This window comes from Narcine bancroftii, chromosome 10, assembly GCF_036971445.1.
Source record: "Narcine bancroftii isolate sNarBan1 chromosome 10, sNarBan1.hap1, whole genome shotgun sequence".
Lineage (NCBI taxonomy): Eukaryota > Metazoa > Chordata > Chondrichthyes > Torpediniformes > Narcinidae > Narcine > Narcine bancroftii.
In genome coordinates this window covers 31378854-31394902 of record NC_091478.1, presented here as the reverse complement: position 1 = coordinate 31394902, position 16049 = coordinate 31378854, and the positions used below count along the sequence as shown (strand labels likewise).

General features: G+C 39.3%; 1 protein-coding gene across 6 annotated transcripts in view; it reads left to right on the top strand.

The window, feature by feature from the left end:
* The window catches only part of cpeb3 (cytoplasmic polyadenylation element binding protein 3), a 102325-nt gene that overhangs the window by 53647 nt on the left and 32629 nt on the right, over nt 1–16049 (top strand). For all 6 annotated transcript variants that reach the window (XM_069900514.1, XM_069900513.1, XM_069900515.1 and 3 more), the window contains 2 exons: nt 81–248; nt 381–470. In XM_069900514.1, the coding sequence (XP_069756615.1) occupies nt 81–248; nt 381–470 (258 nt within the window). The remainder of the gene's footprint in view (nt 1–80; nt 249–380; nt 471–16049) is intronic.

The window sequence follows — 16049 nt, the reverse complement described above, 5'->3', positions numbered from 1 at the left end:
ATAGAACTGAGATATCAGAATAATGTTCAGGTTTGTTTTTACGAGATGCTGGAGTTTAAACAGTTTAAACTGTTTTTCAGGTCGTTCTTCACTTTTTCCAATTGAAGATGGTTTTCTTGATGATGGTCAGGGTGACCAGTCCCTGACATCAGGTTTAAACTCCCCAACACGCTGTCAGAATGGTGAAAGGGTGGAGCGCTATTCACGAAAAGTCTTTGTGGGAGGTCTGCCTCCAGACATTGATGAAGGTACAAAAGTTTATTTGCAAGCCAAAACCTGAATTCTTTTTAACTGTTCAAGGAGTTGTTGATTCAGTATTGTGAGGATGTAATTTTGATAACTTTTACTTGTAATAAAACTCTGCTATGATGTCCCTGTAGATGAAATCACAGCTAGCTTTCGTCGATTTGGACCACTGGTGGTCGATTGGCCTCATAAAGCTGAAAGCAAATCATATTTCCCACCTAAAGGTAATGAAAGAGTTGAATTCTTGACGAAGCATGGACTTGCATTTCAAAAGTGTGTATTAGAATTTATGTTTGCTAAGCCTAACGTAACCAAGTAATTTAATTTGGTTAAAGTTGTCTATTAGAAATTTCAAAATATTTTAAATTGGAGTGCTTTACTATGTTGATAGAACGAACGATACAATTCTGATGCTTTATTTGGGGAAATGCATGTTTGCAGCATGTTTAGTATCTTTAAAGGTACCATGTTTGACCTTGAATATTTGTTGAGGTAATACATTATGATAATGACAGGAGTTTCCAGTGATAAATTAATTTGTGTACGGCTGTGTGTTTTTTTTTGTCCATCTGTGCTGCTTGTGTTTTCAATGTTTGCACATTTTCTCTGCAGCTTTTACTATTTATTTGCTTTTTATTTTTATTTCTGGCTCTTGCTGGTTTTTCCACCCTTCTCTCCCTTCCCCTTCTCGCTCTTCTGTTTTTTTTTAGTTCCTTCGTTTGCCCGGAAAAACCATTGTTTATTCATGAAAGATGGCAGTAGTGTAGGTTGTTTTTTTACATTTATCAACATTAGGTTGGTGGAGAAGGAAGGCAGGGAGAAAATACACATGATATGTCTTGGTTGACAGTTTTAATTATATTTGTTTTATAATGTACCTTGTTACAAATTGGAGACAGTTATCGAATCAGAGAATCACAGCATGGAAACAGGCCATTCTGACTCTCAAATCCCTACTTGTTTTGGGAATTGCTTCTAAATGATTTGTCTGTTGACCACTGCAATTTGGCCCTTTATCATCTGTTCAGCTTCGATATATGATGTGGAATTGCATGTAAATCATTTGTCGATTAGAGCAGAGTAATTATTTGCTGGTGAGCATTTCTAGTAGGCAATTTAAACTCATTGCAAAATATTCTTAGGCTTGCAGAGCTTTGGATGGAGATTCACATTTAGCAATCTGAGATTGAGTTTCATTCTGGTATGTTATTCTGGTGATGAATGTGATGTGGAAAGCAATTTCCACCACAGTTACCAGTTGCTAGAGCTGCCAATTTAAAATAGTAGGTATGAATAGACAGACATAAATGATGTGGATTATTTTTAACCAGGTTCAGTTGCTGTTGGAGTTAATAAGACGATTCAGTGGTTTGCTCTCTCTGCTTCATTTGCGCAGTTCGATGTATTCATTCAGAAAGCTCACTGATCAAAAGTACCATTTCAAAAAATGATGACCAGCAAGAGGGAATATGTCATTGTTAACTTTAGAAATATTACTTAATAAATAGTAGTGCTTGAGACTTTAAATAGTGATAGTGATGGTGTTATTTTTAAACAAAAGTGACAGCCATTGTTTGAACCCTCTTCCCTTCCCAAATTTGAATATTGTGAATCAGTAACAAATTTCAGAAACAGCTCGAGGATCTATAATTGAAATTTGTCAAATAGGTGAACAGATTCTTCCTTATAATTTCATGTTAACACCATATCAGCGATGCAGTCAAGTTATGTCACTGCCAAGAGATATTTCTGGTTGAGAACAAACTATACTTAGACCTTCACTATGGCTGGAGAGTGTAGAATTGCTTGCAGGCTATCGACCATATTTGATGCATCATGTCTGAAAGACTCTTAAACTTTAAAACTTCTGTCAAGTCATATGGCTATAATTTGCAATGTAAGAACAAACATTTTTCTAAAGCAGTAGGAAATTTTCATTAGGAAGGAAGTATCATGCACTAGAACACTTAAACGTTAAGATGGTTCTGTTACTCATGCAAAAAAAAAAGCTTCAAAATAAACGTTGCGCATATTTAACACAAATTTCAATTAGGGTGGCACAGTTAGCTCAGTGGTTAGTGTAATACTATTGGAGTGCCAGCAACCTGAGTTTGAATCCGGTGATGTCTGTAAGGAGTTTGTACATACGCCCCGTGTCTGTGTGGGTTTTCTCCCACCCTTGAATATACAGGGGTTGTTGGTTAATTGGAGAATTTTAGTTGGCATGGGCCACGCTGTACAGGTACACAATCCTTTATCCAGACATCTAAAATCCAGTAAGCTCCAAAATCTGGCAAGCGGGGAGAGAGACAACAGCGCGAGTCGAGCGGGCGGGAGACCGGCAGCGCGAGTCAGGCCGGCGAGGGAGGGGGAGAGTGGCAGTGCGAGTTGGGCGTGCGGGAGACTGGCAGCGTGAGTCGGGCCGGTGAGGGGGAGAGACTGACAGCGTGAGTCAGGCGAGCGGGAGACCGGCAGCGTGAATCTGGCAGGCCGGGGCGGGGGGGGGGGCGGAGACGGCAGCGCGACTGGAAGGGGGTGGATACGGCAGCACAATTCGGGTGGGTTTAAATCTGGCTTTCCGAAATCTGGAAAAATCTGAACTTCAGGACAGAAACAGGTTCCGGATAAAGGATTGCATACCTGTATGTCTAAATTTAAAAATAAATTAGATCCACAAGCTGTTCTTGAAATTTATTAGCAGGTTACTTGTTCACAATATTCTGCTTGAAGACACCAGCAGGGCACACTCTAGATATTTATGAACTTTAGTTAAATATGGGGGAGGGGGGTAGGTATAAACTACTGATGTCACTTTTTTTTCCAAAAAGAAAAATGAAGCTATCACTGTCAATAACATTTAAAATCTTAAGTAGCAGTATTCTTAATTAGTTCATTAAATATGATGTTTACCTTGTGTTATTCACTGCTAGTATATGATTGGTTTAACACCAGGTCCTGCTTGGGACTGGTATTTTCACAGATCTATTTTCTGCTTTGTCATCCTGCTGTAGAATGAAACGCGACCAATTTTGTATTGCTGGCTGCACTGATTTGGCAGGTGGAAATAATATGTAGGTTCCAGACCATTCAAGATTAATCCTTGTACAGTTTTTGGAGGAGCAAAGCTCAAATAGTTTTGGATGGTCTGGTAAAGAGTTGGCATTAAATAACCCCTAATCCACTGTACTATTTTTTGCAAAAATAGCTCAGTTGGTGTGAGTTATAGTGCTCATGTGTTTCAGAACGCTTTGGTTCTACCAAACATTTCCTTCTAGTTAGCTGAATAACCAAGGCCCTTTTTGAAGAAGCTGTAAATTAAATTGTAATAAAAGCAGATTGGAAAAGAAATCCTGTTATGGATGTTATTTTTTTTAAAAATAATGAAATCTGTAACACTGTTCATAGTAAATAAGATGATGTGTGGTTTAATTAGGGCAGCAACATTTATAGCTTGTAAAACGTAGCTCTTGTGTTCCATTTAAGGGTATTAAATAATCACTAGATCATGTGTCAATTAAGGGGTTACTGCATTGGGTAAGTACATTAGTACGTCAAGTGGCTGAAGACATCCTGGCTCCAGCATTTGATATTAGAGTGAGTGAAGCTTCATGGTTTTTAAAAAAAAACATGATACAGGATCTTGTAGTGCAATAAGAAAGAAAACATTTCATGAATGTGTTTATTGAGATTTTAATATAAATTCCATTCATTCTCCACAGTGCTGAATGATATTGAATGTTTTGGCAATTTTGTTTTTATCCAAAAATGCATAGTTTTGGATTAAATTGGATTACTGCATAGAATAGCTGAGAGTAGAGGAAATTGACCCAATCAAGGTTGCTTCTGTATTTTTTTTAATCATAAAGGTAAACAAAAGGGAATTGGATGATACTAGAGAGGGAATACTTTATTTAAGGCCATAGGGCTGACTGAATTGTTTCAGAGTGGATACAGTCTTAATGGTCACCTCATGCAATCATGATTCTATATTCAGGATTCTGAGCATGTTTCAACAGTGCAGAGAGTTCTCTTGGTTTCCCTGGAATAGTTTATGGTATGTTTCAGGGTAATGTGGAGAGATTCAAGAGCCTGATAGTTTTTGGAGAGAGAAGGTGTGAATAAAATCAGAAGAAACAAATGGATAATAGCAAAGAACAAGTATAATGTCGTGAGGCAGCATTGGAGAAGGGCCATGTGTCTGGCAATGCAACATGATACATTAACAATAGACAAGTTGTTATCTGCTAGGAGAATGGTACTGATAGCAAGGCAGAGGCAATAGTATAATGTGGAGATAGTGCCAGTTATCAAATGCAGGTGAAGATTACTTGAATTCAGAACTGAGAGAAAGGAGAATAGTAGAACTGAGGCTTCATTACCTATTTCATCTCAACACCTTCCATTTAATTATGGTTAATCATGAAAAGCTGGATTTACGAGTGAGAGCTGGAAATAGGCTGTTGAGTGCCTTGTGTACTTGTATTGCATGCAAGTAAGCATTGAAAACCTCACTAACAAAGTATTAACTGCAGCTTTCCAGATCTGAGCCGGAGGTTAATGGGAGGAATTTGAGTAGTACTGAGTCTGCCAATAGAATTAATTGGTGGAGACCTAAGAGATATGGAGGAGGTAAAACCTGAAAGTCTTCAGACTCTGTGATTGAAGTAAAAACAATACTGGAGAAACTCAGCTGTTTTTACTTAGATCCAAAGGTTGACAGGGTGGAGCCTAAATTCAAGACCCAGAGAAGAGGAGTTTGTTTGCTGAGTATAATGTCTTCAAAGTTGGAAATGTCAAAGATTACCAGTCTAGTTTTGCCCAGCTTGACCTATTCTCACTGTTTCAGGAAGTTTGCAGGTTGGAAATTTTGATGAAGTGCAGGCTGGGACAAATCGAATTTGCATGAATAACACGTGCTTTTTTCAACATTTGTTTTAAGGACCATTCACTGAGCGGCTTTAGGGGTCTGCTGTCTAGAAAGAGGGAGGTGCCATTACGTTCCAAGATGGTGGTGTCAAATTAATGAAAAATACAAAAGCCGTTTCATTGAGCCATTCTTGAGTACAGCTAGGAGAGTGTCGGATGTGTTGGGCCTGTATCTACTCAACTAGAAAGTAAATATGCAGGATACTGAAAATAAATCATGTATAATAAAATAATTAAGTGGTTCTCCCCATTGTTTGTGAGGTGATCAGGTTTAGCATTTCCAAAATGAAAATCCAAAGCTTTAATGTATTTGATTTATCTGGTTCCTGTAAAGCACCTCAGCATCAGCTTGTAAGTCAATTGACCTTGATGACGAACATCAGGACCAGTTTCCTCTCTTGAAGTCCCACTGAATAATGTTTGATTACGTTTACAGTCAAAATAAAATGTCATCATGTCTTAATTCCAAGTGCTAGGGAGAGGTTACTGCTAATGTTTGCAATATGTAGTCATGTATTCTCATTTGATTAAATAATTAGAGTGGTGAACCCAGCTGGGACCATCATATAAACCTCCCTTCCCAGTCACCAATTCCTCCTACACGTCCTGCTGCCTCATGAAAACAGCCCACATGATAAAGGACTCATCCCGGCCACACACTCTTCTCCATCGGGAAGAAAATTCAAGTGTGTGAAATTGTGCAACATCAGATTTGAGGACTATTTCTTTCCGACTGCTATTTGATTACAAAATGGGCCTTGCATTAAAAAATAATGTTGCCCTTGTGCTGCTCTAATTGATCTCTCTCTGTAACTTTGCACTCTGTACTGAGTTTCATTTACTAGTGTATGTGCTGATTTGCAGGATAGCACACAAAACAAGCTTTTTCACAGTACCTCAGTGCACCTGACAATAAACTTGAACTTGATCTATATTGAGCTTGTAGTCCTGGGAGAAGTGAGACCTGAATCAGTAGAAGGAAACCAAGGAGGCTACGGGTGAATTGCTTGTTCTCCCTGGAGTAATTTTTAGTGGGAACATTGCTACATAGTGATCATCTGCACAGGGGAAAGTTATAGAATCAGTAGCCCTCCCCCCACTTGCACTGATGATGTCGCAGGTGATTGACACAGAAAATGTTGGCATTTTTCAACTGTTTTTTAAGATGGGTGGTTGCTCTGAGGGATCTCTTTTGCTTCTCTTTCTCTGACTGTAAGGGGAATTCCAATGGCGAGTCTTTGTCTGCCTTATGGGAGACTAAAGACAGTTTCATGTAATATGACCTTTCTATTTCATTACGTGACAGCACATAGTATCTGATCTCATCTTTTATACCTACGTCTGCCCTAAAAACACATCGATCGGTGGGAAGTGTTCACATTTTTTCTGATCATCAAGGAGAAGTTAAGAATTTCAAAATTGGTTAGGGAATAGAAGTAAGTGAAATTGCACAACCCAAACTAAGTTTGGAACAGCAGAAGGGAACTACAATCTGTTACAGAGATTTGGCTGGAGGAAGGGCAGGATTGGCTGATGCAGGTACCAGGGTTCAGGTGTTTTAAAAGGAATAGGTTGGGAGGTAAAAGAGGGAGAAGTAACATTACTGGTTATAGAAAAGGAAGACGCTGCAGAGGGACTGTCTACTGAGATGGTGTGGGTGGAAGTCAGAAATAGGAAGGGAGCATCACTGCCCTAAAATAGTGCTTGGGGCACCAAGGAGCAGATAAGCAGGCAGGTTTTGGAATAGTGTAGGAAAGTCAGGGTTGTAGTTACAGGTGATTTCAACTTCCTTAATATTGAATTGCACTTCCTCACTGCAAGAGGGATAGATGGGGCTGAATTTGTCAGCTGTGTACAAGGAATCCTGACACAGTATGTGGACCAGCTAATGAGAGGAGAGGCCATACTGGATCCAATTGTGGGTAATAAACCTGGTCAGGTGGCGGACTCTTGGTGTTGGAGCATTTTGGTGAGAGTGACCACAACTTCCTAATCTTTAGCACAGCTATGGATAAGGATAAAAGCAGACAAAATGGAAAAGTGTTTAATTGGGGATGGGGTAATTACTATGGGATGAGGCAGGAACTAGTGAGAGTAAATTGGAAACATGTTCAAGGGTAAAAGCACAGATGTGGAAAGGGGGCATAAGGATCCACTGGCACATAGAATGCCTTGGGGTTCTCCTTAATCCTATGCTTATGTGAAGAACAGAAGGATGACGAGAATGATGGTGGGACCGCTAAAGGATAAAGGAGGCAACATTTTTCTTTCCACTCACGTACCACTTTAACTAACCCCTTACTTAATTACAGAGGTCCTATGGTGTAGGGTTTACTTAAAGTGGTATGTGAGTGGACAGAAAAAGTTTGAAAACCACTGCCCTAAGTGAATATTTTGATTCAGTATTCACAAGAGAAAAGGACCTTGCTTAGGAGAATGTTGGAATAGAACAGGCTTGTGTGTTGAACACTGTTGAGATTAAGGAAGAGGAAGTGTTGGATTTCCTTAAAAACATCAGGATTGATAAATCCCTGGGGCCAGACGTGATAGACCCCAGGCTGCTGTGGGAAGTGAGGGAAGAGATAGCTGGAGCAGTAGCTATGATCTGTGAGTTCTCTTTGGCCGTGGAGAGGTGCTGGAGGATTGGAGAAAGGCAAATGTAGTCCCCTTCTTTAAAAAAGGTAATAGGGAGAATCCTGGGAATTATAGACTGGTGAGCCTTATGTCCGTTGTGTGCAAACTAATGGAGAGGATTCTTAAAAATAGGATCCATGAGCATTTAGAGAAGTACTGTCTCCTCAAGGATAGTCAGCATGGCTTTATGAAGGGAAGGTTGTGCCTCATGAGTCTAATTGCGTTTTTTAAGGAGGTAACAAAAGAAATTGATGAGGGTAGGGTGGTAGAAGAGGTCTGCATGGATTTTACAAGGCATTTGTCAAGGCCTTCCATGAGAGACTCATTCAGAAAGTCATGAGGCTTGGAACTTTGGCTGCGTGGGGGAAATTTGACTTGCAGGTAGAAAACAGAGTAGTGTCTGAAGATCAATGACTAGTGGAGTACTACAAAGATCTATTCTGGGACCCCTGCTCTTTGTGATTTTTATAAATGACCTGTATGAAGAGATGGAAGGATAGGTCAGTAAGTTTGCAGATGATACGAAGGTTGGAGGAGTTGTGGATGGAGCTGAAGGTTAAATATTATTTTTCTCAAATGCCTGTTAAAAATGCATGTTCTGATAGCTGTTTAAATCTTGGACAAGGTTCTGGAGTTAGTTTGTTGCTCCATCATAGAGAAATTATGTTAAAATCACAGTATAAACAACATTAAAATGCAGACCTGTCTGTTTTCTGGGATCCAGATAGGCTTGTCTAGATGCCTGTCAAACACAACTGCATCATGTGATCTCTTGACACATTTTAAAACGCTGTTGTCTCATGTTCTGTGTATTGACACAAAAATGAAAAAGCAGATATTTTAAATCAAATAATCTAATCAAGCTTCTAAAGCAGATTTGTCTCTGCATTTAACCATTTCTGCAGTTGTTAAAAGCAACTTTTATTCCTTTGCCAGACGGGTGCCAAAGGTAGAATATATGTGCCGCTAAAAGATCACAATTTCAGTCATAAGCAGGTAGCATGATATCTCTGAAGAAACAGGCTACATTTGAAAGAGATGTTCATGTTGAGAGATTTCCATTATACCATAGAACATTACAGCACAGAAACAGGCCCTTCAGCCCTCCTCGTGTGTGTTAACCTGCAAACACTCCTCCTGTCCATGTAGATGTCCACATTTTTATTAACAGCTGAATGAAAGCCTACTTGAAGCAAAATATTTTTTGGTAAATACTTTAAAGGATTTGTAGTAAATAGCATCCTGTATGGAAATTGTGGCATTGGAAATTCCCACACCCTTTTTGGGTTCTTATGTTCAATGTGGTTTGGGTCAAGAGAGAAAAAAATGTTTGACTTGTTTCCAGAGTTTTTCCAAATTAACCTTAGAACTAGCTTCAGTGAAGTGCACAAGAATAGTCTCATTTGAATTTATATTCCTTTCTCACCTTAGCTTGAAGATGGCGTTAACGTGCTCCCCAATTTTCATTACGTTGTGCACCTTAAAACAAGCTTAGAAAGGCTGCGTAAACAATAACCTTCTTCCTTTTGAAGTATGTTTGTACGATAACAAGTTGCTGTAGGCTTTGGATAGGTCTCAGTAGTGGAAGCCTTGAGGCAACTTGGCCACTGGGATCTAATTTCACTTTAAATTAATATCTCCTTTTCCTGAAGAGTTGCAATGAATTGCCTTTTATTTCCCCTTTTTAAACATGATGATGTTAAAACATTGTTACAACCTACAGCTGTAAAGGTTGAAATAAACTACCTGAGCACAAACTGCGGCCCATCTCTGGGATCTGAAACTGGAAAGGATCACTCTCATTAGCCAAGGCAGCATCTTTAAAAAGAAACAAATAAGCTGATGGATATTTGCAAGAAGACCCTGTTTCTGAAATGCAAATATATCTACATTCTCCATCATGCTACTTGTCCTGCCCTGGTAACTCCAGCATTTTTGTGGTTTTTCTTAATACAAAATGGCATCTGTGGTGTTTATTTTTCTTTCCTTTTGATCTTCCCTCATTGTGCCTTCTTCTGCCCTGAAGGCTTTAGATGTTGCATTTCTAAAACAATCGTTATTAACTATGTAACATGGAAGGGAAAATCAGGGAACTGGCCAGGCAGAGAGAAACAATTGACCATTTCATTTCCCTCTTGCCTGTGCATCCTGATTCAGATGCCGAATGTGGAAGGAAGTGTTTTATTTTTGATGGGTCGTGAATGTGCCATCTCCAGAGGAAGATGCTTAACTCCCACTGTCTGCTGTAACGGTCTTCCAATTTTCTGTTGTGCCCTTGTCTAGCTGATGTCAGATTGTTTGTTTCCTTTCAGCTTTGATGCAGCATTACGATGCCATGCATAAAAGTTGCTGCATGTTAAGCGAAGTAGACATACTGTTATTCAGGATGATTGAATTGGCCGTCAGTTTTTTGGAAACTGGTGAAGGAAGCTAAGCTGTTCTTCGCTGTGATGTTTAGTTAATTTGGAGGTTGAAAGCTGATAACATTTGTGATGATTTAAAAGCCCAGGTATAGCTCCACTGAATGTGATTTAAAAAAAAAAAGATTTTCTTCTGTTGACTGAGAAGAACATTTGCCGAAGCCCTCTAAATACTTTTTGGCTGCTTGGTTATCAGTTGACTTTTAAGATTTGGTATTAAAGCAAAATATCTCCTAGGCCTTTGATCTGGTTGTAAATTGACATCCTGTCACCCCAGAAACATTTGTAGTTTGCCTTGGTTGATTGATTTAGAATCACTTTTTCCATCTCCTTTTGAGCAAAATCAGAAATTCTCATTTACCCAAGAAAATTATTCTTTTTTTGTCTGAGAAATCATCGATAAGGGATTATTTAGAAATGCCTCTTCTCTCTCTTCTATCCTTTGTTCATCACATACAATACCTTCACTTAAATGATTTTTTTAATATCGTGTTTAAAATTGATTAAGTATTACTCGTCTGCATAATTACTATGTCAGATGTTTCACAGAAAAGAGAAATCTTTACTTAGAACAAAATTCCGTACCTGCCTGCATCAGTGAAATTGGAAATGAAATGTACCAATGGACCTTTGCAATTTCCCATAAAATTTCAGTTTCAATTGGGTGTATTGAGGGGGCAAGGCAGCATATCAAGGGTAGGACAAATCCTAATTGCTAGTTAAACATTGTAAAATAATTATTCTTGAGACATGGATGATGTTCTTAGAGTTATACCTTACTAGTCTTCAAGTTTCAATTTATTTTCACATACACAAGATACACAGAACTATTTCCTTTACCCTGCAAAGGCAAATACAGTTGATAAGCAATTCAGTGCCATTGTTAAAACTAGAAAGAGAAGCACTTTGAAGTCATTAAACTGGTGCTGATAATCTAAAACAAATCCAATCTGTGTGGTGAGGGCACATAATTGTATAACACAATTGGTTATAGAGAGTTCCAGAATCTTGACTATAAGAAATGTCAATATGTCCATTTTGGGTTGTTGTGTGACCTGAAATTGTCATTGCCTTGTCTTTCTTGGTAAATTAGGTTGGGGTGCTGGTGGTGGGGGGTTGGGGGGTGGCGCAGGAGGGAACTGTTGCTGGGGCTGAGATGCTGGAGACATTCTGTGTTGAATCTCAAGTAAATGCATTGGACCGCCAAACTAGATCAATCCAGGCATATGACTCCATCGTCCTCCTGGTTGATGTGGTGTGACTGTGATGACATGGAATTCAAATAGCTAGTCTTTTTAGGGAAATACCAGAATCTATTGGTGGAAGCAGGATATGACCAAATAATACATAACATAGAATAACCTCAAAAAGGAAATGGTTTAAATCGCAAATGAAGTTGCATTTGTAGTGTGCAACTTGCAATTGTGAACATTTCAAAATAGTCAAGATCATCTAATATTTTATAATTATCATATAATTTGAATGTTGGAATGAGTAATTAGCACCATGAAGTTCATGAACAACAAAAAGAAAATCTGATAATGTGATGGGAAGGAAGCCAACCGTAGTTTCCAAGCAAATGAAAAGTGATCAGGTAACTCTCGATGACAAAATGTTCCCCAAACTTGTGACCCCTTCTATCAAGGGCAAGGGCTCTCCTTGGCTTCTCTCTCTCCGACTGTAAGTCTGACTGTAAGAGGTGCGTAGGCAGTTCCTGCCAGTGGTGAACCTGTCTGGCCTTGCAGCAGGAAAAAATAAATTTCATGTAATTTCCTGCTAATTTGTTAAATTGAATCTTGAATCTATATGAGAATGGCCACACCTGCCGGTTGCTCTCCAAGATGGCCATCCTACTGATCTGGCAGGTCATAACTCGCTTCGTCCACATCATGTGCAAAGCACACAAAAAAATGTTCTTGGTAGTATTTCACAATGAACAATTAAATAATAATTGCAAGGGAATGAATTGTAAAAATAGACTGAAGGTTCTGAAATAGGCACAAGTGATTTCAAGATGGCAGCGCAAATTGTTATATCATTAAAAAGGTTAATCGTTCAGCAAGTTATAAACTATAGGTGTCAGGGAAATTTTCAGTTCATGGCCTTCTGACTGCAAGAGTTGGAACTTTTCATGCCTAATTACCTCAACCTGGAGCTGAAATAATATTGGCCCCTGCAATTCTTTTTTTTTGAATAATTGTTTTCTATTGGTTGGTCTCTTGTGCACCCACTAGAATTAGGCCACTGGTGTCAAATAGATTTTATGTCCCTTATGGAGTCATACAACACAGAACAAGCCCTTCTCCCAACGAGTCCAAGCCATCTAATGATGTTTGCTGGCTTTTCCCATTTCCCTGTTCTTGGTCCATATTCCTTCAAGCCCCTCCTATCCATCAATCCATCCAAATGTTTTTTTGAATATTGTTATTGAGCACAGTTCTACAGTTTCCTTTGGCAGTTCATTCCATATACAGACCACATCTGAGTGAACAAATTGAGGTTTCTCCCCAATTTTTTCCCCTCTTATCCCTAATTCTAGAAGTATCTACCCAGGGAAAAATAAAGTCTGAGGATTCACTTTTTCAACATCCCTCATGATTTTGACAACCTGTCCAGCTGAATGAATTATAGGTTCCCAACATTTTCATTCTTTACCCTGCCCCAATCACAGCAAGCTTGCCAAATGTTGTAACCACCAATTGCCTCCTTGACACCTTCCCCTGCAGCCACAGCAAGTGCCACACTTGCGCCCACACTTCCTCCCTCACCACCATCTGGGGCTCAAAACAGTCCTTCCAAGTGACGTTACACTTCACTTTTTAATCTGGGGATCCATCCATGGCATCCGGAGCTCCCATTATGGCCTTCTCTTCATTAGAGGGACCGGATGCAGACTGGGTGATTGCTTTGCCTAGCTCTGTCTGCCGCAATGACAGAGATCTCCCAGTGGCCAACCATTTCAATTTTGCACTCCACTCACATGCTGACATGACTGTCCATGGCTTCGTACTGTCAAACCAAGGAATGGAGGAGTAACATTTAATATTCTGTATGGGCACTCTCCAACCAGACAGCATTAACATCAATTTCCACTCCCCCTTGTCTTCCCCATCCTCCAGCTCTCCATCCCCTTCCCTCACCATTCACAGAGCCTCTCCACACCCCTGTTTGCTGGTGTGCCCTCCCTCCCTTATCCAATTAATACATCCTGCCTGTGAGCCTGTGCTCCTCCCTCCCCCACCACACCATTTTGCTCTGGCACCTGTTTACATGTTGCTCCTATCTTGATGAAGGGCTCAAGCCCAGAATGTATCTTCATCTTTGCTACATGACTACACTGTTTGACCTGCTGAGATTCTCCAGCGTTGTGTTTTAACTTCAGTCATGGTGTCTGCAGATGTTTGTTTTTTACTCTTTGCCTTCACCCACTTATCCACTGGAATTGCCACTTTCAAAGAACAATGCAGCTGTACTCCTAGGTCTTGACTACTTGTCCCAAAGCTTGTACAGGTACATCTCCAGTTTCCCATTCACCAAGATAGTTCTTTAAAGGACTAGAATGTCTCATTTCAATAGTTCTTCCATGCCACCTGAAGCTTTGTGTCTTGTTATGTTCTGAGTACTTCATAAATGCAACTTGATGAATGTGTAAAAGGTGCCTATTTTAACTTTGCCAATCTGAAATTGTAAGGTGTGAGAGAGAAAATAACATTAAAACTGGGTGGATTGGAAATTGGGGGCTGATACCAATTATTGCAGACTCTTGATAAGTATGTGCAATTACATTGTAGAATACTTGTATTTCCCCCCTTGCTTCCTTGCTCCCTCCCTCAGGTTCCTTATTTTCTGCACTGCCCTCCCTCTATCAGAAAGCCAGTTTATGTGATGACTGATGATATGAGCCGTTAGCCTGCAGCAGAGTTGGGCACTTTCTTCCCTCCCCCACAGTTGTTGTATGTTGACTCCAGCATGAGGTGGATGAAAAAGAGATACCAGAGATAACATGGGTAATATGTGCAATAAAAGTTCAGTGTTATGGAAAACTGCACCGTTCAAAGCATTATTACAATGTACTTTAATGTAATACATTCCAATCCTATAATTATTCTTTTACCTCAAACTCTTATGCAAATATGCATAAAATATTTAAAAGGGAGAACTGAAAAATGACAAAGATCTTTATTGGCAACAAGTGAACAGTTTATTAAAAGAATTGTCTAATGTAGATTGTACTGCTTTCGCCTTTCCTCATTAATGCATATCTTTATAACATCAAATAGCATTTTGCAATTCTTGCCGAAATCTTAATGTCTCTCTCGATGTTTGATTCCACACCATAAGGTAATCACAAGCATCATTGATTTTTCCATTAAAATTTGATAATTCCTCTAAGGTGAATACTTTCACTGGAACTTCATTAACATCTTCATTTTGCAGCTGATCTTCATATAAACATTGTCGATCCATTTCAGTGAGATCATGTTCACTTGAATGCAAATTAATGCATTGTCACAGACCATGCCTTTTTTGAAGTTGTAAAACCAACCAGGACTTACTGAAAAAGTTCTCCCGTCATTTCCATTTTCTTTGTATTCTTTTAATGTCCAATAGAGCCTTGTTGCTTTAGCTTGAATTGTGATTTAACGTATTGGAATTCTTTTCTGGTTGCAATCTTCAATCTCGATCATTAAAAGACGTTCCATATTTTCCATTCCAGAACTTCTATGTCTAACAACCACTTTGGTCATATCAGATGCGGTTGCCATTCCATGTTCTTTAATTTTATCTTTATTCTTGATTAGAGTTCGAACAGATGATTCATTCATTCCTTTGTCTCGTGCTATTTTAGCAAATGGTGCGCCACCTTCATGTTGCTTAATAAGTTCCAGTTTCTTTTCCAATGTTAGCCATTTACATTTATTACATGTATCACCCTCACCATATTTCCTTTTCCCACTCACATTGTAAGGGTGCACTTTTTATATACAACACAATTAAAATATTACAGAGCAGCCACGGCCTTCCCGCTCAGAGTCTAGAGTGATAAAACAAGTTAAGCAATAATGAAGTTGAACGAATGCAGCCAAGAGGCTAGCATTGCTGTTGACACGTTGTTATTGCGCTACTGTTCATACACAATATTAATAAAATTTAACAATTTTTGATTATTACTATATTAAAATTATAAACCACATTGTATATCAAGACAGTGTTAAACAAGGTATCCATGTAATTGTAGAATAAGCAGAAAGATAATCATTTTTAGAAGACTGTGTCGCAATAGTCTGCCTACAGAAATGTCGTTGAGCTACTGGTGTTCAAATTGGTAGGATAATAATTTGCCATGATGACCTTGCTCCTGGCCTGGAGCCACATCTTCCCCTCCTTGCCTCTCTCTGGAGTTTCATTGCATTAATGCTAACTGTTGATGTTTGCTGTCGAACCAAGGGAGCATTTTGCAATGTCATCTTTTCCTCCCAGCAGTTGAAAATTAATTTACGACATTTCAAATATTTATTAAGGACATGGGTACACCTATTTATGGAGCGAGCAGCCAGATGGCCTGTATAATTTGAAAAGTCACTTTTAATTGAGTGCTTGTTTGTCAAGATGTTATTAAGCAGCTACAATTGTACATTATAATTTGGAGAACACCTCATCATTGCATGAACTGTGGCTCGGTTGGTTGTATCCTCACCCCCACCCTGTATCCTAGACCCCACTCCCCAGCCTCAGGCTGCTGCTCCTTGCAGCAGGAAAGGAAGTAGCAGCGCCACGTAGGCCGTTATTTGGGTGAAAGATTAAACCAAGGCTCAGCCTACT